This window comes from Frieseomelitta varia, unplaced genomic scaffold (genome assembly GCF_011392965.1).
Source record: "Frieseomelitta varia isolate USP_RPSP 00005682 unplaced genomic scaffold, Fvar_1.2 scaffold_62, whole genome shotgun sequence".
Classification (NCBI taxonomy): domain Eukaryota; kingdom Metazoa; phylum Arthropoda; class Insecta; order Hymenoptera; family Apidae; genus Frieseomelitta; species Frieseomelitta varia.
The window spans coordinates 18,480-44,796 of NW_025110390.1; the positions used below are offsets into that span (position 1 = coordinate 18,480).

The 26,317-nt window shown below is 41.7% G+C and overlaps 2 protein-coding genes across 14 annotated transcripts in view; both read left to right on the plus strand.

Moving 5' to 3' along the window:
* The first annotated feature begins 441 nt into the window (after positions 1-441).
* LOC122534627 (nidogen) lies at positions 442-17,065 on the plus strand. Of its 5 annotated transcripts, XM_043665452.1 has the most exons (21): positions 443-865; positions 6,847-7,125; positions 7,258-7,463; positions 7,554-7,645; positions 7,750-7,896; positions 8,285-8,518; positions 9,795-10,320; positions 10,539-10,705; positions 10,857-10,988; positions 11,059-11,157; positions 11,460-11,621; positions 12,101-12,238; positions 12,641-12,766; positions 12,887-13,009; positions 13,968-14,311; positions 14,840-15,176; positions 15,284-15,512; positions 15,684-15,859; positions 15,984-16,092; positions 16,350-16,468; positions 16,649-17,065. In XM_043665452.1, exons 1-21 carry the CDS (start codon positions 635-637, stop codon positions 16,774-16,776), a joined length of 4,104 nt encoding a protein of 1,367 aa, XP_043521387.1. In that variant the 5' UTR covers positions 443-634; the 3' UTR covers positions 16,777-17,065. The 5 variants fall into 5 exon arrangements, with proteins under 5 accessions (XP_043521388.1, XP_043521387.1, XP_043521390.1 ...); XM_043665453.1 differs by lacking the exon at positions 12,887-13,009 and having other exon boundaries at positions 442-865; XM_043665454.1 differs by lacking the exon at positions 12,101-12,238 and having other exon boundaries at positions 444-865.
* A 4,573-nt stretch (positions 17,066-21,638) lies between these two features.
* The window catches only part of LOC122534628, a 95,253-nt gene continuing 90,574 nt past the window's right edge, over positions 21,639-26,317 (plus strand). The window contains exons 1-2 of one of the 9 annotated variants that reach the window (XM_043665465.1): positions 21,639-21,687; positions 23,416-23,883. In XM_043665465.1, coding sequence (XP_043521400.1) covers positions 23,739-23,883 — 145 coding nt within the window. In that variant the 5' untranslated portion in view covers positions 21,639-21,687; positions 23,416-23,738. Of the gene's footprint in view, positions 23,884-26,317 lie in introns of all 9 variants that reach the window. The other 8 variants (XM_043665458.1, XM_043665460.1, XM_043665462.1 and 5 more) reach the window with 8 other exon arrangements.

Sequence of the window (26,317 nt, forward strand, 5' to 3'; positions counted from 1 at the left end):
TTTTTGCAGTATCAAATATTTAAAATCATATGTGAATATTACCAAATGATAGATAATTTTAGACGCTTGAACTTAATACACTGCATGTTATAATGAATACACTAGTATATAAATACGTTTCGCAACAACTGTAACTCGCATACCTCTTCTGTACCTCTTGTCGCACAGTTTCATGACCGATAACCGATTACCGGATAGAGTTAAATCAACTAATCGCTGAAATAAGAAAGAAAAGTGTTGCGAAAGAGCGAAGTATAAGTAAATAAAAAAATAATAAAGAAGAATTAAATATAAAATTCTTCATCGTCGCGAACGCGGCGCGAAACCGCAGTGATACTCGCGTGTCCCCCTGCGAGAAAGAGGCGAGTGATCCGAGGCGGACTGGGTCGATGGAGGGGGCAGTAGCACGAAATTATCGGCGGCATGGTACTGGGAGAGAGCAGAGAGACGGTGTCTCGTGCGTTCGAAAGGAAGAGCAACCGAGAGGACGAGCGAGCAAAGGCGATTAAGGGGCGGCAAGAGAGGACTCGTCGTCGTCGTCGTCGTCGTCATCGTCATCATCGTCGTCGTCGTCGTCGTCGTCGTCGTAGTGGCTGTGTCGATCGACAGTAGCGTGAAGGCAGTCTGAGAGAGAATGACTCGTTGCGTGCGTCATTTCAGCGTGTCGTGGCAGGCCCTAGCGCTGACCCTGGTGCTGGCCATACTCGCACCCTTCGCCGCGGCTTTAAACAAAAACGATTTATATCCTTACGCGACACCTGGTTCTTCGATCCTACAGTCAGACGTCAACGGATATCTTTTATCCGCGGAGACAATTCTCAAGACACCCATTGCATTTTACGACAAGATTTTCAATTCCATATTCGTAAGTACACGAAAGTTTTGATTTAATTTGTTTATCGGTGATAAATTAGACATTTATTAGTCGCAAATATTCAAATATATTTCATTTTGATTTTAAGTGAGTTGATTGAAAAAAAATTATGAATAATTTTGGAAATAATTCACGCTGAAAAAAATATCGCGAATAAAAAAAATTTCGCATCATGTGTCAATTTGGGAAAGCATCGGGCTTGAATTTATATTTTAAAACTTGATAGAAGGCTACGCGATTCAGTGGATAAATCGTTATTTTTATCCAGTAACGTGGACCTCCGCGGTTTTCCATTGGACAACGGTGGCATTCGGCTCCGTTTAATTTCGGTGCTCACAAAAATACACGGTAAAACTCGACAGAGGGCCGCAGGCTGGGGCCACGTTCGAACGTGGAATAACCCCTTGTAGCGCGCGAAATTGTGTAAACACAGAGCGCGTGTGCTACTGTTTACGCTTTGCGGGGAAAGGTAGAGTGCAGCACGAAAATAGTTTATTTAATGTTTTAAATTAGGATCGATGCTAGCGTGTGTTGCAGGAAACGTGTCTCCTTTGTTTAAATACAACGAACCGTCCCCTTTGGAAACGCATCGTTTCGTTTTGCTTGGATGAATGTAACGTGGATGAGGATAAAAAGAATTCAAATCGTCGGATAATGGAAAAGAAAGTTAGAGAGAAACGGTCATATTGGCGGTGATGGTGTCATCCGTTTCGTTAAAATTAATTCGCACGGAAGGAACGAGGAAAAGCCAGAAACATTCGGTCATCCTGTTAATTTGGCTTCTGGTCTAATCTGTCGTCATCTTCTGGCGTGACACGAATTCATTGTCTGTGATGACGGTCAAACAGCCACAGCCGGCGCTTAATTACGCTTGGGTCGTCGCACGACTCTGTTCGGTACGCGTCACTTGTCACGCGGATCATGCTCGAATGCGCGAGATGTAGAACTCATCCCTTCGACTGAACGAAAGCCTTGCTTTGAGATATTCAGCTCCGTAACTAATTTTCAAACACTTTGAGTGTCAATTCTCCAACAAACTCGAGAATGAAACTGTTCCTTCGGGACAGGAGGAGAGATAAAGTGTCTATTAAATTATCTGCCCTCGAATTTTGGGGGGAAACAACAATGGCAGATTAGTCGTGAACGGTATTGAGTCACAGAAGGCAAATACGACGAGATTAGAAAAGTTGTGCAGTTAGCTCTACAGTGATCTCACTTTTCCACGAAGCGATTCACAAGCGTCGTATGTAGCGTCTCAATGAACATTGATTGTACGGTACGTCTGCTCCCACGCGTACATACGTAGCTATTTGGAAGAATCTTCGTTCTAATTGATTTCACTGAGCCAAGGTGCATGATCTCATGCGTGTCGAGCGACGTTATGTTTTCATTGCCGCGTAAAAAGCTACACGTAGAAAAACACGCGATCAGCCTGAGGTAATTGCGACCCATGATTCGTGACGCTGACACAATCCATTTACTGCTCCTTAACAAGATGTCCTTCATTGATACGCTAAACGTTGTATAATTATAACTACGTTAGTGTTAGAAAGAAATCTACTTGGAAATTACAATTTTATAACTTATTTCACTCGACCATCTACTTTATTACGATGACCACGTGCACGATGACGGTGAGGTTTCGTAGTAAACCGCCTTCATTCATCGATAAACTCAATAATGCGACCGCATTATACCGAATCGTAGACACATTAAGTTCGAATTTCGGCTCCAGAGCCGCACGCTTGACGAATCAGTGCGGACGAATAATCGAGATTCGGTCGACGAGTGAAGAACATTGTTTCGATCGCGAAAATACGCGGCTCGTTCATCAAGATGTGGTCTCGATACATAGAAACGATAAATGATCCGCTTTACCCTGATTCGAAAACTCGCGGTATCACACAGTTAATTAACTGCTCTGTCGAGCATCAGATAAATATTTAATTAGCTCCATTACACAAGAATATAGAATAGATAGGATAAATTAGCGAAACGCGTGGGCAAAAGCAGCGCGAAAACTTCCGAACAATCGGCCAGCATCGCTAATTAAATAGATAAATACGTAAGCGGGATTTGATTTCATCGAGCGGGAAAAGAAGAAGCGGCACGTTGCGGCAATTACATGTGCCGCGCTTATTGCGCACCGTTTCGCGGAAATTGAACCGGCAATGAAGAGAGATACCTGTTGGTTATCCGCGCGTTCGTCCGCGAATGATACGATCTCGCTAAACGAATGGTATCGGAAGCCGGCTGGTGGATTTACATCCAGATGGATGTTAATACGACTGGCGATTTACGGTATAAACGCGGCCAATTATCCTTGATGCTTTCCCACATTAGTTAACGGGCGATTTGTAGGAGGAACGCTCTAGCGACGTTGTGAAATTCCGCCGGCGATTTTTCAACATCTTGCCAGCGACGTCATCGCACGTCGCGAACATCAATTAGGCTAGTTTAAAAATTCATGGCTAATTCAATTACCACTAATAACGTATTCGAGTGAAACTACTTTTCATACAACGTAAGCACCCCTTTGATAAATAATAATTTTAACAGAAGATCATGTATAATTTACAAGAAAACGTTACGCCGCAGCTATAATACATAGTTCATTAATTTTAACGACATTAAATCGAGCGAATTACGGAAACGAAGTGCTGTCGATGAACGGGCAATCGTCGCGGCAATAGAAGGCAATTCAAGAATTTCATTCGTGAGACGTCACGCAATTTACCTCACGCGATGGAAATGTCGGAATTTAAATGGAATTTTTGAAGGAAATCGAGGAAATTGAAACGTACGATGATTATTTTGAATACAAACCTGCTTTAGCCCGGCAACGAACTGATTGACACAGATACGAGCCGCGATATATCCGCGACGGTCTACTTGTAAGCTCTGCCTACACTACAATCATCTCTATTTCGTCGCTTATCGTCGACGATTTGCAGTCATCAAAATGATTGCGGTCGATTACACGATTGCGTTAGCGCGTGCGGCCCGCCTTATTCACCTCGTGTCTCGAAAACATAGTCGACTGCCGTCAAAGGAAAGAAAAGAGAATCGACTCTGTTCTCGGAAGAATGTTCGTCGAGGGCGTGATTGTTAGCACGTGGCTGATGTTCGAAACACGCGAGCTCCAGAAGCAATTGGAAGAAGAACGATTAGCCAATTCGTGAATCTTATTGACTGTAAAGTAAAACGATCGAGTTTTGAAGTTTAAACGAGCACGAAGTTGGTATTTAACGCAGTTGCGCGGGCAGTTGCGATTGTTGTTTGCTTGGTTAAGTTCTCACGGATTGCAGGTCCTCCAGCGACCGCAATCTCTCCTTTACCATTTAATTTCTTTAGAGTTTCAAGGGGAGCCAAGTTAACGTCGCTCCGCTCGGCTCGTCAAAGCACTTCTTTTCCCGAATTAAATTCGAAACTTCGTCGACGAGTCTAAGGCAAAACGAGCGAAAAATCTTGCTCTCTACTCGAAATGGTAGATAATAGATTTAGTTAATCGCTCGTACCATCGTATCGTTATATACACTTACAGTTGTAATATACAAGTCACGGCTACGAGGAGATGCAATCACAATCGGTTGCTTCAAATTATTCCATTCGACGATTATTCCCTTCCCGATTTTTATTTAACGCGCGAATACTGGGGATAAATCGGTGACATCAGGAAGAGAATTAACGAGCAAGATGGATTTCTCGTATTACTTTTAGACACTCCTTATCTATTTCACCGTTTCTCTGGCTAGGAGGATTATGTTTGTGCGTGTGTGTCATCGACTCAGCGGTGACCTACGACCCGATGATAGCCCCGAAGAAGATAGCGCCAGTCTCGACCTCTCTCTCGAAACGCGCCACTGTCAAAACGTACGAGACCGAAAGAAAAACGAACAGATAGATAGAAAAAGAGAAAATGAGAAACAGTCGAGAAAGACACGATCGATGTCCACTCTCGAACGCGATCGCCAGGTTCTATCGATTATCGATGATTCCAGTTTGCCGACGCTCTCGTAATTATCGCACGAAAATCGTCTAATCGGAAATGGCTAATCCGTGGCGATTGTTATCGATCGTGACCGGGATTAAAAGAAAAGAAACGCTCGATGGTCGATCGAGAATAATTACGGGGACTTGACTGCCAACTCGTTTTGTTTTTCCACTCTTCTTTTCTTTTCGCTGCGTTTCCCTCTTTTTCAATTAGACTCCATTGGCGTAAAATTGCTCGCACCGGTCACGAAGGAAAGGTTCGATCGATCATGAGACGATATCAAAGCGTAATTAGCACTGTTTCTTCGCGGGATGAAATTGTTCGAAGTCAAAAGAACAGACGCAGAATTGTGTAATTCGCTTTTAGGTGGACAAGAATTCTTTCAGTGAAAGAATTCGATCGAAAAATTGCAAGGTGCAAACGGGTAAACCGAACAGATGATCGAATGAAGCTTTGTGCGCGTAATATCAAGCATTTAAAGAGCAACGTGACAACGAGTCAACACGTGATGTAGAGGATCATTGCCTGATCAATTTAATTTGTGCCAATTCTCGCGACCAGGTCGCTCGTTGAATGATATGCGCCGGCTCGCGTGTTAAATTCGACGTGGTCGTAGTGTTAACATCACGTGAAAACAATACATACGTTGTACAATCAGGAGTTCGTGCCGAGAAATCGGGACGTGAGAGTGGTCGAAACCAGGCCGGAATTTGGTTGTCGCGTTAAACTTTGTCAATTAGTCAGACTCGTTGACTACGAAGCCTCGCTTCCGTCTTTCCATTTGTTCGATACACGGCTTGAATGTGTATTATTAGACGACATTGTTTCATTTAATATAGTGGCACAGTGGTCAGTTTGCGGAACTCTTTCGAGAAATAATCTGAATATTTTGAATTAAAAATTGAATTTGAAAAATAAGGCATTTAAAATACAAGATCGAAAATTCAGCTTCGTCCACCATCTTTTATTATTTTCAAATACTCCTTTGAGAAATGTTTCTTAAACAAAGATCTAAGCCTGAGAGTCTGTATAACTCTCAAGTAATAAAATCTCTTCTCTTACATACAAAACCCGGTAACCCAAAAATACACGACGAAATAGGGCGCGCGTAGACAGACGGAAATATTCGCGGAACAGCAAACATTGGACTCTGGTGAAGTTTTAATTTGGTCGTCGTTAAACGTCGGGATTCGTTTGTCTCTGTGGTGGCACACAGCTGCTCTCAGCATAAATGTGGAACGACGAAGGCGTCTTTTGGTTTAGCCAACTGACAAGACGACATATACACTTGCAGTCTCGAGCTCGAGCCGTTTCTAATGTCTCGGCTTCGTTAAACGATGCATACACCAGTTAAATAAATTTTGGTCTACTCACATACGAGACGCCTCGTTACATCATCGACAGATCCTCGACACGTGCTTTCTATTTACCTGTTCAATGACCTCTACACGTGCGTGTTTAAAGATAATGTCTTTTTTTCCTTTTTTCTTTTTTACTAAACATTCATTGAATTGATGCTGGAAAAATTTTAGAATTTAAATTCTAGTTACGGAGAAGAAAATCATTTAGAGATATTTATAAACGTGCATTCAGAAGCAATCGAAGATTTCTTGAGTTTTCTTAGTTCATATTTCGCGACTTCTCTTGGATTAAAGAGGATCTAGATATGCAGATTTCTACCTTCAAGCAGGATCGCTTCGTGGAAGATTATGAAATTTAGAAACCTCCGTATCTACGAGGGAACAGAGTAAAAGTTAGATGAAGACCACAGAGGAAATTTTATCTTTGGGTTATATCGAACAGATGACAAAAGTTTGCCAGCAAACTCAATGAGCTTCTACGTCCCAATTTTCATTCACGTAATGAGATTTTTAATTACAGAGAGCCATCGAATTTTCCCCCTATTTCGGATCTCCTGCTACTTGGCTGGATACAGAAGAACAGCAACAGCTAAAGAGATTATCGTACCTGTTTGCAGGTAAACGGGAATGGCGTGCTATCCTTCGCCAGGGCGATGCAAAGGTTTTTCAATATCGCGTTCCCGCTCGACGATCCGGTTATCGCGCCACTCTATACACACGTCGACACTAGAGGCTCCGGAAGAGTATATTACGGCGAAACGAATGCGCCGGAAGTTCTCGCTAGAGCTGGAGGGATGGTTCGCAGCGCTTTCACGGACGTCGCAGAATTCGTACCGACTCACGTATTTCTCGTCACATGGGTGGACGTTGGATACTATAATGGAAAAAACGATAAGGTGAATCAAAATGAATCAAACTTAGGAATAAAGAAAAATTTTCTCGACATTTACGAAAGAGATAATATGGATACGGATAAATAAACTGATCGCAGTTTCTCTACCCTTCTAACTTCGTTCGATTTCTTTTAGGTAAACACGTATCAAGTAGCTATCATATCGAACAGTACGCATTCCTACGTGGAATTCTTATATCCGGAAAACGGTGTACAATGGATCCAAGGTGAATCGCATCCGAACGGTTTACCGGATGCAAAGGCGCAAGCAGGATTAATGAGCGAAGGAAGAATATACACGTTGAAGGGTTCCGGGACGGATCAGATTCAAAATATCGACAAGTGAGTCATGATGTACAATATATAACGATTGTTCAAAGTACGATCAATCTTTCGTTTGACTGAAATTCTAATCTGCTTGTTGTTCTTCAGATGGTCAAACGTGAACAGGCCTGGACAGTGGCTGTTCCAGGTTGGACCGATCACCGACGACAGCGACGTGAAAGTTCCCGACAACATCGAAGGTGAATTTCCTATGGAATACTAATCTTTAGATTGTCCGAACTTCTAGTTCGATTGTTTGTCTTTAGACTGTAGCCACGTGTTTGTTTATTCCTTTTTCGATCAGACAATAGTGCCACGAATCAGGTAGTCAACTGCAGAACAGGGGCAACGACTTGTCACAACAGGGCGACGTGTATCGACTACGAGGTTGGCTTTTGCTGCCACTGCAAGCAAGGATTCTTCGGCAATGGGAAATCCTGTCTGCCGAACGGTGAGATTCTGTCGCTTCCTACGCTGTCGTAAACCGAGCAACCCTCCAATTATCCGCGAGTCACGTCTCTTTGATGTAGCCACGCTACATAAACATTCGCTTTCATAGGTCCCTGTACTTTAAACCGAACAGTCATTCCTTTTCGACAGCGACAAGTGTCGCGAAACGAGCAACAACGCACGATTCCGGTCGCGTTCTCTCTGATCTATTCATAGATCACGGGAACTGGTTTCGTTGCTCTTTCGATGACTTCGTAAAAGAGGAAATTTTCGAAGAAAAACCTTTTGAATGTCCTTTACTCGGTAACCATGGTCATCATGGTTTACGACTAAAAGCTAATTTGAGTCATCAGCTGAAAAAAAACTTAAAAGGTTACCGAAATCTGTAGATATCCCATTGCGTGTAAATGGACGTGTTTCTGGGACTATCAACGGCGTGGAATTCCCTGCGAGAGATCTTCAATGCTACGTGCAACCAAAGGATGGAAGAACATACACGGCTTTGTCGAGAGTACCGGAGGAAATTGGCGCCAGTTTTCAATTGCTCGGCAATCTAGGCAGTATGATTGGTTGGTTGTTCGCTAAATCCATCGGTGAAACGAAAAATGGATATGAGCTTACAGGTACTTTCAGACAATGTTATTGTATATAGTTAATAAGAAGTTTCACGAAAGGAATACGCCCAACTGGAAACAGCTTGTCTCATTTCACGCACATTACATACTATTAATCCCAATAATTATTTCTGCTAATTAATCTATTTATTCTATCGTCTAAGAAATTCTTGTCAGCAATGAAATTATTCTACATTGCTCCTCAGGGACCATAACCAGAATAAAAATAGTCTCAGCATAACAATTAATTTTTGCACTAAAATGTTTTTTATTGCAAATAATAATTATAAGTTTTAGAAATAATTTTTTCATTGCTAATAACTATTATTGATGAGAGAAATTGATTTCAATTACTCATAACAGTTATCGATAAGGGTAACTTTGGTGGTCACTATCGTTATCGATGAAAGATATTTATTTCGATTCTCTTTTTTTCATTAATTTTCGTGAGATTTATTTCAGACAGTAACTCTATAGTTTTGATGCAATTGCGGAAGATTGTTTCATGAAAATCCAAATCTTTATATTTTACACTTTATATTATCATATCGAGCAATCGACAACGGTTACGAATATTACAATATCCCGTTTTTCCATCTTTTATGAACATCGGAAAAAAGAAATTTCCAGATCTGGTTCGCAATCGGTCCTCGCGATATTTTTATGATTATACAGACACATTCAGATGTTTGTCGGATATTTATCATAACTGTTCAATCTTTGACCAGAATGATCATTTACGATGGTGTTAATATCGTACGCAACATTTTCTTCGAAAAAATCCAACAATTTCGTGCGAGGATTCGATTTGCATTAAAAGATTGGATAAGTGAGAGCCAACTCCGGACACATTAACTAATCGAACTTTTCTATTTGAACCTCCGTCGAAATGAAAAAAACTGAAATGAATTTTCTTCGTTATTAATATAACAGCTTATAACTATTATAAGTTGTTGATATAGAGTTCCCCTCATCAATGATGGTTATCGACAACGAAAAAAATTTTTGGTTGTACTTATAATTGTTATTTATAATCGAAATGTTTCCAATCACGTAGTTTCTTGAAAAATTTTCTCGATATTTTAAGATTAATATTCACAACGTAAATAATAAACAAGTTTCGGTTACTGATCTTTTTCATAAAAGTTTTTAAAATAAATGTTATTTTTGGTCTCTGCTTCTCCTCTGTGTTTCTTTTCATTATTTCTTTTTATTATTCCAAAATCAAAACTCGAAGACGGAAGTCGAGTTAAAAATAATTAATATAGACAAACCATCGATTTAGGGGGCATTTTCAATCATACGGCCGAATTGACATACTCATCAACTGGCGACAAATTGACCATACGTAGCAGCTATCTCGGACTGGATGTGTTTGGTCAGCTAAAAGTGGAGGTGAAGATCGAAGGTACGGTGCCGCAGTTGGCGAGGGACACAAGGGTTGACTACGGTGACTACGATGAACTTTACACTAGAGCGCAAGCCGGCGTGATCCGCGCGCGGAGCGAGAGAACTTGCAAACTGAACGAAGGTGGCGAAGAGCGAGAACTTGGTTTCATTCAGGATGAAACGATTGTTTATAACGAGTGCCCGTATCTCAGCGTCGAACCCGAGGACGATACGACCAGATTGAAGTTCTACAGAGGAGTTACTACTTACGAGGCAACCGAGGGGATTATCCGTTTTGCGGTCAACACAAAAGTCGCGCCCCTCGAGGAAGAAGATCCTTGTATCCAGGGAAGGGAGACGTGCAGTGAGCATAGTTCTTGCATCATTGACGGCGATAGCTTCAAATGTGTCTGTAATCCTGGGTAAGAAGCTTCACTTTGATTTAGATGTTTAGTGTACTCTTGAAAGAGTGCGTGTAAGATTTGGGTAAACATCGACGGAACGGTTTCTTTTTATTTTTGTAGCATTACGGTTAAGTAAATTGGAAAATCGGGACAGATTTTATCTGATTCTGCCGTTGTGACAAAAATTTCTTTTCTTTTCTTCGGGGAAATTTTCAATTTGTCCTTTCTGTTACCAGCTATCAGTATTTATACGAAGAAGACGGAAGCGCAATCTGCGTGGACGTAAACGAATGTACCGCCGGAAACCACATGTGCTCCCCTGACGCACAATGCATTAATCAAGAAGGTAGTCATTCGTGCCAGTGCAGACCTGGATTCTCTGGAAATGGTCGAATTTGCGAAAGTGAGTTACCAACAGACGGCGATTACCGTACACTGATAACTCTCTCGAGTCACTTAGTCTGATTGAAAAATCAATAGTTTCGACATCTTTCAAAACGAGTCTCTGTTTTACGAATTGCCAGTAACTGATGCACCTTTTGTTGGAAATACAGGGCTTGCTTCTTGCGAGGAAACAAGATGCGGGGATTACGAGCAATGCGTGATGATCGATGGAATGCCTAATTGCATCTGCTTGCCTGGCTTCGAGGATACCGAGCAAGGTTGTTATCTCGCATCACAACGAGGTAAGGAGATTTAACCATTGTTAATATGGAAAATTGTCGGAGTTCGGTGCCATTCGACGAGTTGTTTCAGCCACCTGTGACGTCGAGGATAACTGTTCACCCAATGGTATCTGCAGTTTCGACACCGAGAGGCAGAAACACGTGTGCATTTGTTTACCAGGTTTCGTTGGTAAGAAGTTATTATTTGACAACGTAAAGAATAATTTTCCAAATTGATTTAATATTCTGATCTATTAAATTTCGTATTCTAATAACATTTAATATTACTAACATTTAATATTACTAACATTAATAAACATAACTGTGCTACAGAACTAATTCTGTTATAATTGTTCAGGAATTTAAAAGACAATGTAGAATTGAATTATAGTGGAATCACAATAGTCCTACCACACGATATCGCGATTTACAAAGGAATCGCTTTCGTATTTCACGATCACCTTCCAGATGATTGATCACGATCGTTTCCAGGTGATGACTACACGTGCTATCCGGACGCGGATGTAACCACTGGGGGCGAACCGCCGAAACCGCAATGCGTGGAGGAGATGTGCTGGTGTCCAAGAGGCTGGGAGTATCGGAATAACGAATGTACGCGGCAGGAAGAGACGACGACCAAATCCGATCGGGACTGTAAGTACGACAAAGGGATATTCGTACAAATCCGGTATATTTCTCGACCAGAGTGTCATTCGAATTCATCTGATTTATTTATCAAGCATGATCATTGTATTAGTCTTAACTGTGAATGTTTGAATGTTTGAAATAGTTCAATTGCACGAAGGGAAAGATCTTTATCTTTATCGTGAATTCGAGAGTTCAAGTCAACCGTAATGAAAGTCTCAATCCTTGGAGGAAGTGACGAAAATATAAAATTTAATTATATTTTTATTTATAATCGATAGAATTTTTTCAGTTACCCAAGGAGGAAAATTATAGTTAGAAATCTGATCCTCAAGGGAATGACACATTTTGGTGCATGACAACTAATCGCACGTAGAATACGATTCGATGCAATACAATCGATAGCATCAAGAACGAAACGATTATAATTATTGATTTGCGATGATTACTAACTATCGGCGACGAACGGTTTGCATCGTGCGTTCTAGTATCGGCACGTCCAGTTCCGGAATGCTACGAAGACTACTGCATATGTCCTTGGGGACACAATTACCATCATACGAAGGAGATTTGTGTGCCTCGGATTGGATTCAACCACGAAACGATGGGTCCATCAGGATTTCACTGTACGATATCCAGCTTTGCCATCCACTGATTTATTCCGCTTATTAACCAATTTTACACACCGGCTGTATGCTTCTTGCACGCACCAAGTAAATATTCAGCATTCTTCATTTGCGATTAAGTTATTATTGGCAACAGATTGATCGTCCTATTGATCTACAATTATAAAACTTTCGTGTAAAATTTTCGATACCGTTCAGCTGATTAAGCAATTAATACCACGCAAACAATATGACGGTCAACCTGTTACAAAACATCTGGCACGTCTTCACGTAAGCATTTTCAAACACGATCGATGCGATGGATATGCAAAAACCCGTCACGAAATGCTCGGACGTGGATAGTCGAAGCAAATACGAGTTACCAGGCAGAACATTATCATAATTGCACACGCTTGTGTCCAGTGTCGTGCAACGTGGTGAACAGGTGTCATCCCTATGCCCAATGTATCTACGTGACAAGCACCGGAGACTACGAATGTCGCTGCAATCCCGGTTACGAGGGTGACGGTATGGAATGCGCAAAAACAGGTACGTTAACTCGCATCTTGTTCTTCTTTCATTATTATGAAATGTCATCGTTCACACTCGAGACCAACTACCACGACGTTGTTATTCCTCGAGTGAATGAAAAGTGTTGTTCTGGCGCAGAGGTGTCCTGTTTGGAAGTGGACATTTGCGACCCGAACGCCTCGTGTCAGCAAGAGGAGTCTCTAGCCAAGTGTGTCTGCAATCCAGGATATGAAGGAGATGGAACCACCTGCAGTCCTATCGGTCATATTTTTTTTTTTTTTCGACTCCTTTATCATACATTTTCACTTATAGACTGCGAATTTTCATGCATTTATAGCAAATTTTAATGTGCGAACTTGCAATATGTAGAATGTCCCATAAGTATGTCCCATAATGGTACAATCGAATAGGAAGTGATTCTATGTGAAAAAATGAGTTGAAAAGAAACAATAAAATTTTTTTATTAGTTTTTCGAAAAATTCGAAAATTTAAAAATTTATATGGTATACTTGAATTTAGTTAATTCTGCACTAGACAGGTGCAAATAATCGACAAGAGGATATTCTATGCATAAGAGTGAACGAAAAGTGTAGAATAAAATTTTTTTATTTAAGGCGTCATTTTCAAGAAAATAGTTTCGTTAAAAATTGTCTTGGTACACGTGTACTTGATAATGTACTTGATTGAAATTTTCAAACTCGATTTTCTTGAAAGTGAAGCATTTTATAAAAAATTTTATTCTATATTTTTTATTTATTTAAATTCGTAATAATCTCTCGTTAATTATTCTTGTCTGCAATGTCTACAATTAGCTAAATTCGAATATACTTGATAAATTTTTAAACTTGATTTTCTCGAAAACAAAGGTTTTGATGAAAAAATATTATTGTTTCTTTTCGACTCATTTTTTCACGTAGAATAATCTCTTACTCTCACCTCTTACTTCGTCGTACTATTGCTATATTTTAAATTACACTCTCAAAAATATGAATTTGCATAAAAATTCGTAATCTACTTATAAAATATCTATTTCTCAAAGTTACAAACCTCTCTCACTTCGTTTAGTATGTAGTTTACGAGAAACGAGAAACGTATCTTTAGCACTTCGTTAAAGAACGGTCGCATGATAGAGTTAATTCTAAAACAGTGCCTGAAATGAATTACGATCGATTACTAAAATTCGTTTGTTTCAACAATCTTTTTTTTTTTTTAAATTTAGACGAATGCAGCAGTACCAACGATTGCTTGGAGAACGAACGATGTTCGTATAACCCGGTCAGCTCGCGGTACGAATGCACGTGTAATCCAGGATTCAGTATAGTGGACGGTCGCTGCGTAGTGTCCGACTGCTCGACCAATCCATCCCAGTGCCACGTGAACGCTCAGTGCGTGTCCACCGGCGAAGGTGGCTACAAGTGCGTCTGCATCGAGGGATACAACGGTGATGGAATTCGTCAATGTGTCGAGGACCACATCAGTTGCAACGTGCTGAATAATTGCGGCAGGAATGCGGTCTGTGGCTACAATCAAACCTCCACAAATTTCGCCTGCATCTGCCAGCCGGTATGTTTATTGAATGCGCAAATTCATCCTGAATCATAGGTTCCTCGGTGAAGCTGGTGTGATTACACATTGATAGACTTCGTGGTAATCCGATCGTATGTTTGAAAGTAGTAGAAGAATGTTATCGATCAGTCAACTTTGCATTCGATTCTAGCGCTAATAGTAGTAGTGAACCAAGGGTGATCAGACGCTGCGTCAGTAATAATTTCATAAGGAAAAAGAGTGTAATGTAACTTTGAAAATCGGACAACTTTATAAGTGTTCCGGACGAAACAGTAGTACGGACGATCGGTAGTCAGTTTTGCTAGTAATTTCGTAGGAAATTTGAAAACGAATGAGAACGTTATTGGTGAAATGTAAACGATTAGTATTGCAGTAGTAATAAACCATGGATGATTAAACGCTATTCGATATTCCCTAGCGCGATGCACTAATTGGTACAGTAACTAATTGAAACAAAGTTTAGCTGTAATTCTGGTAATTCGTTTGATAGAAATGTCGTTTCTAACGATCTCTGACCACTTTTAGGGCTATTACGGCGATGGTTACACGTGTTTGCCTCAGTCGTCATGCAGACACGATCCAACGATCTGCTCACCAAACGCGACGTGCGTAGCGGCCGGAGAAAATCAATTCTCTTGCGTATGCAACGAAGGTTTCACCGGAGATGGAATCAACTGCGAACCACGGCCGAAACACGAAGCCAACTTCCTGCTGGTGAATCAAGGAATGGCCACGCTGAGGATTCCATTCGCGCCGACGCATGAGAATTCCGGTAGCCCGATTTACATAGCGTACACACAAATGGCTATCGCGATTGACATCGATTGTATGAACGGGAAGGCTTATTCGAGCGACATCACCGGTAAATATCAATATTCTGAAGGTCCACGTCGCCGGAAATACGAAGCAATTATCTTGCGAAAATAGCAGCAACGAGGAAACCCTGTCTAGACGAGATTTATTTTCTAGGTAATCGAATAATCGAGTTAACGTACAACGGGTCGATGGCCGAGACGTTCTTGCCGAAAGTTAGCAGTCCCGAGGGACTGACGGTCGATTGGGTCTCGAGAAATATTTTCTGGACCGACTCGGGTAAAACGACTGTCGAGGTAGCCAATCTCGAGACGAAGAAGCGGAAGGTCCTCGTTTCGGACGGACTGGTCAATCCTAGAGGAATAGCCGTACATCCGTATCGTGGGTAAGTATTGTTTCTACGAATTCCGTCGTCCATTCGCTGTACAATAAATTAAATGAAAAGCGTCTGTCCTATGGAAAATTCAATGTAATTGATGAATAATTCAGCGGCATCAGGTTGACGAGAAAATGATGAAGCTCGTAACTCGAAACGAGAATATTTGATGGTTTCCAGGAAGATATTTTGGTCCGACTGGAACCGTGCGTCACCGAAATTGGAGTGGGCCAACGAGGATGGTACCGATCGTGCAATCTTCCTTCAAGGGGATTACGTGAAGTTACCGAATTCATTAAGTATCGATTGGGCGATGGATGAGCTGTGCTGGTCGGACGCTGGAACGTTTACGATAAGTAAGGACAGATCTCCCCATGAAATTTTCTCTGCTAATAGACGCGACACGATCATCGTCTCCTAACTCAATAATCTCTCTCTCTCTCTCTCTCTCTCTGACCTTTTTTTGAAAATTGTTCACAGGCTGCATGGAGATCGATAGCAGGAAAATTAACGTAGTCGCCAACGAGCTCACCTATCCGTTTGGTCTAGCGATTTCGCAGCAAAATTATTATTGGACCGACTGGAAAACGTAAGTTTTATCGAGATAATGCAGCGTCTGATTAGCTCGTAACGTACTTACTTGGAATAGATAACAAATTCCCGAGATAAATTGAATATCCGAGCGATATGATAGTTAGCACACTTTCGTAGTGTATTTTACTACGGGCAGTAAAATACCTTAGGAGATAGTAAAGCTTAAACGAGGGTCGTAACAAGTTAGGAAAATCGAGTAGAGTAGCGTATAAGTTCGAAGATATTTCAAACATCCATTATTTACCATCGTAGTCACAAAATCGAAGTTGCCATGAAGAGCACTGGGGACAGGAAGACGGCCATATCAGTACCACCAGGGGGAAGCGGTAAATTATATGGAATAGTCGTCGTTCCTGAATCGTGCCCGAGAGGTAAATCAAATTTTATGTCATCGTTTCTCTTCTGTTCTCCGTCAAATTGATCACCCTCTTACAAGTATATAAAATCCATCGAATATCGTAATTCCGTGTTCTTATCGTTCGTGTATCGCACGATTGAATGAATCGTCACTGAGTGAGTTAGTAAATTATCTGTTTGTCTGTTCACGGTAGTAACCAACGCCTGTCAATTCGAGAATGGAAGGTGTAACAAGGATCAGCTGTGTCTACCAAACGGTCAAAACGGTAGAACGTGTGTGTGCGCGGATGACGCGACAGAGCCTTGCACCGACACGCAGTAGTGGTGATAGTTGGTTATCAAAAATTCAGAAGGCAGCACAAGGCTCGAAAGGTCGAAACGAAGGAAATTTTGGTATTTGACCACTCGTGTTGCATCAGGATCGCCTCTTAGATTATGTGTAAATTATAATATTATTACTTTGTATGATTAGTTTTTATCGTCTACGTTTTCGAGTAACACAATCTTTTGTATCTAATTCGGAATCTACAGCACGAAGCTGGTCATATTATAATGATGCGGCTCGATGACGCGTTATTTAATGAAAATAAAACAGTAAAATAAGAAATACATCCTGATTGTTTTATTTTTACGCGGTATCCTGTTACAGTGATGAATATACATTTTATACTTGTATATTCTTGCTACCCTTTCATAGCGCAATCAGTAAAAAGTTTGTAAAAGTTGTTGCATGTAAAGTGGCGTCATCCATGGAACGAAGCAAGAACTTGGTTCAAACTGACGGGCAACAACTCTGTTGCAGAAGAAAGGAGGAAAAAGAAGAACAACAAGAAGTGGTAGAGCGCTTAATTTCCTAAACGATTATGAGTATTAAGACGACGTTTCGTCAGCATGCCGGCAAATCGTTCTCGCAAGGTGACAATAATGAGCCGATAGTTTGGATTTTTAAGCAACATTCTTTGTCTTACCGAAAGAAATAAACGTCCGCGTAATGCAGCACATAAGCAACGTCGCAAGCCAATTACTGCGTTCGCTACCGACGTAACGGCCGGCCATTTCATTTTCTCGTCGCTGTACAATGTTAATAAGCAAGTACTTAGAAACCTAATAAGAATAATACAGCTGGAGACTGCAGTATAAAAACGAGTATCCTCTTACTTACGATCAATTATCTTCCTTCGCGAGGTTAACGTTTAAAACTAGAAGAACCACGGGAAAAAAGATGAAGAAGTAAAAGGAGATGTTGATCGAAAAGTGGCGTCGTTATCTGTATCGCAAAGAGAGTTTATCGACGAATAATCCGGACAAGACAATTAAAGTTTCCTTACCACAATCTCTTTTAATGCGGCTAATTGGTTGACCGCAAATCATCGAAGAGTCGTTGCGGCTCAACGACGATGCAATTGGTGCTGAAGTGAAGAGGAACGGCGAGAAGCAAGAGAAAGCGACAAAGAACGCCAAACCTTAGTTCAATGCTCTAACCGCAAAGACAAGGATTTCCCAGTAATGCGTCTGCAAGGAGTTTTCCTGTATTGCCCCGTGGTTCAATCCGAGAAGAAAAACACGACAGAAGTGTCGGTTTCGATCTTCCATCTCATCGAAAAATTGCACGGTTTTTTCTTTGATCAATTTCAATTCGCCGGATCGAGATAAAGCGGGTATATCTGGCAACTCTGAATTTTCTGATATTAATATCGTCGCTATTTGTTACAAACAATACAAATATTTAACGACCGGGCAAAGAACGTTATTTGTACGATAAACATGCGATAGTGGCCAATATCGAGGAAAGCGGTGGACATTGTTTTCTCATGAATATCATAACTTGCCCTGAGGAATAGAGGGAATCTATTATTTACACGGACGACTCCTCGATTCGAACTTGCAGCGGCAGTTGCTTTCAATCGCCAAAACCTCGATCAAACGTTTCATTATAGATTAGAGACTGCTGAAAGATTGAGAAATTGAGATTTAGATTGAAATTTATAATTGCCAATGTTCCTTTCTTAAAGGGTCAGGACAGTGTGAAATTTAAAAAAGAAATCGATTTTTTGTTTTTTTTATTTTTGTTTTAAATACTAGTTTGAAGTCTTAGAAATAAGACACAAAAGGTCCTAGCCTTTAAAAAAGCTTATTTTGGACATTAAATCAGCGGATACAGAATAATTGAATTTGTATCACTGTTTATAAAGTGTAAATCATATGATTCAAATATTACTTTTAGTGAATCGAATATCAGGGGACTTGGATTCAATTTAGTTGTAAATTGTAAGAACTGTGAGCCGCGATATATAAGTAAAAAAAGTAAGTAAAGCATACATATGAAAAATGACGTTCTGAAACTTTAAACGCGTTTTTCTCGAAACTAGGTTGTTAGAAACGGTGTGCAAGATATCTCGGAATCTAACCAATCGAAACTTGGTACGTATCTTTAGTGTAACATTTATTAGGGATTGACGATCGAACATTTCTTAATTTTTAACAATTTCGAAAAATATAAACAAAAAAACGTAGAAATTTTTGGCATAAATTCGACACATCAAAAACAAATAGTTGCTATTTTCATAATTTTCACAAAAATGAAAATGTTGGATCGTCAATTTCTAGAGAATATTGTTTACTTTTGAATTTTTTTTTTTTTTTTTGCCTTTTTGTTTGGCAGCTAATCCTGTTTGGCTGGAATTACGCACACCGATAGGCAATGTAAAAAAGAGTTATGTAAAAGGATGCCGTTAAAAAGCTAAATAAAAGCACTCTTTTCTTCTTTTTTAATGTTGCCTTTTGTAATTCATAATGTGTTAAAATAAACCACAAAGGCTCGTGTTAATCAAATATGTAGTTTTTTTTTACTAGCCCTCCAAAGTACTATACGTAATTTTTAGGCCCGTCACACTCTCCTTATTCGTGTTCTGAAGTAAATTTCGCATTATCTGACTATTAACCATAATTTCTTTAAAGTAAAGAAAGAATCCAAAAATCATCGAGTCTTTAACATTTGCGAGAAATATGTAAATAAGGGAACCATCGAACGGACAACTAGAGAATTAAAAAAAGCTAGTCCGAGAACGAACAAAAAGAGTTTTTAACACGTCTATGCGTCTGCAAAACGTTTTGCACACTTGCTTCAGATCTTCCGCAGGGAGATTAGCGAAAATCTAGTCGGAAGCGGACTAGTGAGTCGGTCAACGTTAATGCATATGGAGCTGAAAGTTGGGATCATATGGTTGGTAGATCAAAGCGCGCTTGTAACACAGGTCTCGAGGAAAAGTATCGCAGCAGTTAGCCACAGGGCGAACGATGCGTTTTTCCAGCAAGGAACAAGCGGTGAGCATTCGCTCAAATTCCATTTACAATTTGCAAAAGAGCCAGCGCTTTTGTCGAACGGGGGCCGATGAATGGCCGCGCGAATTGGAAAACGTCGGTTAGACGTCTGCCAGTGACGGGTGCTCAATCAGCCGGTTGCACCGTGCCCTTTTGCCGGGCAACCACCGACTTTCCTCTGCTTCCGCTGCTTCCGTTTAACGCCACCGTGTTTCCTTCTCTTTCTTTTTAATTTCGTCACACCGAACGAATTAGTGGTTTGTTTCGCGTCGACCGGCCAATTCCCTTCGTTCGCCGTTCAATTAATGACAGATCGAATTCGAGTGAAATCGAAAGTTACTGGAGAAATGGTGTTTTCCCCGTGTTTTTAAACCCTTGGATTATATCGATAAGAATGACTTGTGTTTCCCGAGAATAAACAGTACGTTAATGAATTCTTCTTTTCTCATTAGACGAAAGATGTATACTTTGCGTTATTGCATTATTGATAATAACGCGCAAAACGTCAAGTCTTTTCGCGCCTAATATGAAAAGATGGTAGCACGGAAAGCGTCAGTCATTGATTCTGCCACGTTACATCGTCGTCAAAATTGACGAATTCAGTCAATCTTTGCCAATATAATACCTGTCCGTTTGATTTTCCCGGAAAACCGGAATCAGGAATATATTGGTTCGTGAATGAGCTTATGCTCGCGTAACATCGTAGCAGATACCACTAACCGTCACATAAGTGTATTGTACGTGTTTAACGAATGTCACGAGACAGCAAGTTTAATTACTTCGTGAAACACTTTGCCGTATCGAGCTTGCCTTTGATCGCCCAATTGTGAGGGCACGTCGGCGGACGAAGCTGCATAAGAAAGATAGCAACGAGGGTCTTTTTCGGTATGTTGAGCTGGAAACGCCAAAAGGAGACGCCGGCGTCATCAGCAAATAGCCGTGCCGTCTCTCTCGTTAACATTTACATCTTTGATGTCATCGCTTTCGATGCTCGAGTATTTGCAAGATCTCGATTACACTTTATATACACCAAGTATTTATTTGACCAGGAACAGCTACATATATTTTATACACGATGACTCTGATTTTTAACTAGGAACGAAATTTTATCTGATTTTGTTTTCCGCGCGATTTTTCACGTTATCGATTTTTCACGTTATTGATTTTTGCACATGAAGGTACAAATTCATCGTTCAATTTCCACCTCGTTGAATGAACAATTGTATGTACAATTTACAGAGCCACGAGATAAATCCTTTCAACAATTTCCCATGGCAATAAAATGGATTTCAGCTGTTGTTTCACATCGTTGCCGAGGATCTTTTATAATCTGTACCTTACTTCCATTCCACTAGCGTAGCCGGTGGCACGGCAAACATTGGATAGGTATTCACGGTTAGCTAGAGGGAGCGTGGTTGTTGGTCGCAGCGGAAACGCAAACGAGATTACGTCGCTATCTGGCAGAGTGTGCGCGGCAAAGGAAAATAAGAAGCAGGTCCCGGCGACGCGACGACAACAATTACGCGACAATTATCGGGCAACGCAATTACGACGCACACTGGCCACCGCAAATTTCCACGAATCTCCTCGTTGAAACCATACCATTGAAAACCACGCGCGCACACGTGCACGTTCCGAGTCGCCGTGGACAAGGGTGGGGATTGCAGGAGGAAAGAGAGAAGCCACGGTTAGGAGGAAAGTAAAAGAGAGCCGCGGCAGGGAGGTTGGTAGAACAGTGCGAATCGGTCGAACAATCGAGCGGAGAAGTTGCTGCGTAGCGGCTCGCATGAGCTCGCGCAGAACTCGCGACTCGCGGCGCGGCGCGGCGCGGCGCGGCGCGATGCGTCTAGTCCGCGTGCTCGTGCTGAGAGGAGGGATGATCGAAGAGGAGCCGTGTTACAGTCAGTCGGCGGTGAGACTCCGCGTCAAACGTCTCGTTGTTGCGATCGTTTTCCTATCCTTCGTGCATCGATCTCCGCGATTTTCTGCTCGTTTGTCACGTGTGTGTTGTACATAGGTCACTTGGATCACGACGAGGGAACACAGGGCAGAGCTCCTCGAGTGGAATGCAATCGTGCAAACGACGGCTAGAAGTGTAATTCTTTTTGAAGACAAGCTTGCGCTTGATCGTAATTAGGATTGCTTGCAAATATTGCATATTGGGTAGAAGGACACGTGATTGTACGATTGTAGGATATAATTTTTACGATCGTTTTACGGAGCAGAGGTGGGCTTTCTTATTACATATTGTTCAACGATTCGGTCGGAGCAGAGACCGGTGCACGGCCGCGACAAAAATATCCACGAAAAATCTCGGCAGACGGCCAAACGGCCTCGAAAGATCACCACAGTTCGAGGGACGGATTTGATAAGACAATTTAAAAGAACTTTCGAGTTCTCTGTACATTTGGTCTTACCGAGGTTACGTACGAGGCTCCCTCCAGGGAATATTTCGCCGTTCGCGATTAAACAAATGTCACAGCAACAACCAAAGTAACAGTCTGAAAATTTTGAATAATTTACTTTTATTTTCGATTTTGATTAACTTCATTCAATTTTCGATTTTTGGAATTATGTTGTTAGACCGTAATCATCAATCACGAAGATTGACGGACCAAAATCTCTGTAAAAAAAGTCATGCACGAGAAGTACTCGTTTTTACGAAGTGGCTGTTCACGTGGCCATGCATATTCAGTCTGCCAAGGGAAAAACAAACGAATGAAAAGTTTATACTGGAGCCCGCAGGAAAAGCGACACCGCGATTTTTACCGCGGTGTGCTTTCTCTTTCCCTTGTTCCCTCACTGCTCGTGCCGACAATTAAACGAGCGTTTTTATTTCGTCGCCGGAAAGGAGATTAACAACCAGAGTAAACAGTTTACCGTGAAACGAAGTGCCGAAGCCATAGGGAATCATGATTTCACTGAAAATTCCTACAGGACTTAAACTCTCGCATTAACGTGTCACGCGGAAAACAAGCTCGCGCTTCGTAAATTCTGACGGTACGATTTTTCCACCGACGTTTAAAATTATTCTATGAACGAGAAAACACTCGAATCTTCGTTAGGCTATGAAGCGTATTCTCGCTAACGACATAAAAAAATCATCAAGCCTTGAAAGAAAGAGGCACACGCGTGAAACTCGGTCGAATCAAAGAAGGGATTCATTCGCGGATTGTCGAAGAACAGGCTTATCGGTCTTCAGTTTTACCTTTCAATTTTTCGATACGATATCTCTCCACGAGGAATATTCGATCGCAGGTCACGCCAGCGACGAAGTGATGCCTATTTTGTTTCTTTCTCGACTTGCTTCTTGTAAAAGTACTATTACTCGCAACGCGATCTCTATTCGCTTAACCGTTCTTGTTTCGTTTATGCGCTCCTATCGGATTTAATCCGTTAAACATTTTACTACTCTGTTCGTCTGTTCTTTTTATTTCCGTGTATGTATCGTTCGGGTCTTAAAAAATACTCGCCACGTTCAAATAACTAAATCACGGTCAAAATGTACGCAAACGTAACCGCGTCGATTCGACACAGTAATCGCACAGGGGATTCGCGAGAGATGTAACACCGGCAAATCCTCGCGATCAAGCGCAGCTCGTCGCCAATTTGCACGCTGAATCGGCCACTGATATTTCAGCCGTCACTACATTTGGTCGCGCGCCGGATGAAATGCTGAGCCGAAGGGTAACAACGGTGTAAATGCGTGTGTGATTCGCGAGTGAGGTTGAGTGAGAGAGAACAACAACAAGCAACGAACAACAAACGAGATCGTGGCCGTGTAGAAGTCGTTGTGATTCGCGTGCGTGCTCGCAATACCGTAGTGTAAGATAAAGAAAACACGATAAAGAAAAGAACCAAAGGTTTTTGGTGAATGTGGATCGTGTGTGCGTCGGCGGAAAGCGTCGAGCGAGATCGTGAAGCAACAACGAATCCGTAGAAGCTGGGAGAAACGTTAAATGAATGTTGTTGCAAAGGGTGGCTGTGATTGTGAGAGTCGATACGGTGCACGGCGGAATCGGCCGATTTCAATTCATAAATGCGCCAGAGCAGGAGCCCACAATGGTGGCTCGGCTCCCGCAACAAGTTCTACTGCTGCTCGTACTCGGTGAGTGGAACACGCTATCTATATTCTATTATATATTTAGGCGGCGGTCGAGTCGGCCAGACCGTTTTCCATATTGCTCATTCCTCCAAAATACAGCTCTAACCGTTCCATTTCGACTCGTTCTAGTCTTCGGACTAAGCGTGGTAAATATCGCGTTGCTACCTGTTGTACGCACAAGGATTCGCAGACCTAAAAGCGAGGGTGACATCGTTTCTCGCAGCTGGGACTCGTGAACATATCCAGACTTCCCTTCCTTCTTGAGTTAAACCTTGTTCTCTGAGAAAAGTTGCCGTCCTTGTATTCCTTAATTTAATTTATCTTCCGTGAATTAACGCGAAACAAAATATGATTATATCGATTCGCGTCTCCGTCTCGTTTTAAAGACTAAAGGAAGAAAGAGCTTTCGCGTAACTAGGTTTAACTAACCGATCGATCGATTTTTCTTGACAGGCACCGGCAAATTTCGCAGACAGTTACTCGGAAAATTCCAAAGTTTGTCAAATCGTGTTAATTATCCGCCGTATCGATTGGACGTTCGTCGATGAAGTTCGTGTCGCTTTTGATTTCTCTCAATTCCGAGCGTTTATCGATTGGCTAAAACTGGCGGCCGTGCTAACAAAAATCTCTGCCAATCAATTTCTCCGTCAATGGGGAAGCTCGTCAAACCGCGTGCATAATCCAGACATTTCGCGCGATCAATTACATTGTCCAGTGTTAGGGTGTTGAATTGTGCTCTCTGTCAGATTGTAACTAGAACAGTTTGCATTGTGCTTGGTGAAGCAAAGTGTAAACTGTCGCTAGCTTTCAGCGACGCGGATTCTGTCCCCCGTTGGGACAAAGAGGACCCGTCGTTGTGTTTTTAAAGTAAACGAATCGTCGAGAAAATCTCGCCTTCGTCAATTATTGTGCGGAATTTCAACAATCTTCAGGTCGACTTCGGCACCGATTTGATCTTTTGTTCTCTCCTTCAAATCTTGATTCAGTTGCGTCGTGGAACGGACAGAATATTTAAACCTCGATCAATTCAACTGCAAAGGGACGATACGGTCGGACGGTTAATCCAGCTGAGGACGACCCACTAGGAGGAGGAGAAACGTTTAATTAAGCAGGATTAGTCGGATAGAAGTGAAATGAATAAAGTTTCTTCTCGAAGAAGATCAGCCCAAGGTAGTACATCGTGTAAATTCACTTCAAATACAAACACGAGATTAGACGTTAACTAACGCCGAGTTTGCGATCCAGACAAACGATATTTTAACGAATCGCGGGAATAGCAAAATCGCTGAACGAGTACAGTTCCGCTTTGTAAAACAAATTGGCAATTGAATCTTTTGTGTTGTGTCGTTTGCTCATCAGGCTAGGCTACAACAAACGTCGCTAGAAATTTTTGGATTTATCCGTAGTAACGTACAATGTGTCATACGTAGCAAGAGCAACGTTCGTAGGAATATCAATTTCAAAGTGCAAAGAAGTCTGCACCGGTTAGATAAGTTCCGTCTAAGCTGCGTCAAAAGGACAGCACATCGATCCGTGAAACGAAACTTCCTATTCCGGGGGGAGACAGCCGGTTCAAAGAGCGCAGCTGCATCTCTTCTCGCGAGCCAGCCAGCACGATTGCCTTTTTATCACTCGAGTGACGTTATATCGAATCCGTTTCTCTTTTGTTCAGCATCGCGACATTACTCGTTGTCACTTTACAGAAGCAAATTCGCGTTCACGACGCGCGACAGTGTTCGGGAATCGACGCTTTCCTCGCTCGGGCGAGTAAACCAAGTTTCGTGCTGTGGCAGTTTCCTTCGAATCGGACTCGAACAACGCTGGACATAGGATACATCAGTCTGCATCGGGAAGGGAGAGAAAACGATGATAAAATTTGTCTCCCATTACCGATAAATCAGTTCCGCTTAATTGCATATCCTCCAATTGCTTCCGTTTTCGTTTCGCGCAAAATCCGCTTTCTTCGCAAGCCATTTCGTCTTTTTTTCAGAACCACGGACATGATCGGAACGGTTGATCTTTGAGTCTGATTAATCCGATTGTTTCGCATAGTCTGAACTTCTAAACAATGCCGATAAATTTGTATCAACGTATGCGTTGCATGTCGATAGGCTTGGTGGATATCGGCTGGCACGTGCCTAATTGCATCAGCGATTCACAAAGGAACGACAAACGTAGCTACCGTCAAGCGCGGTAATCGGATTTCATCCATTCGTGGATTACGCGTTCCTCGCAGGTTGGCGATTGCAGGCGTGAAAATGACAGGTCGACGCTTGTCGAACAACGGGAACGAGATTTTCGCTAATACTTTTCATAAGAAATTACGTTTGATTGATTATCGCTTTCCATCGATCCGATGTTCCAGTCGACTGGTAAATCTCCATGGAAACCATAAGTCACGGTATATACGGAAGAGAGCCACGGTTTCAATATTAAG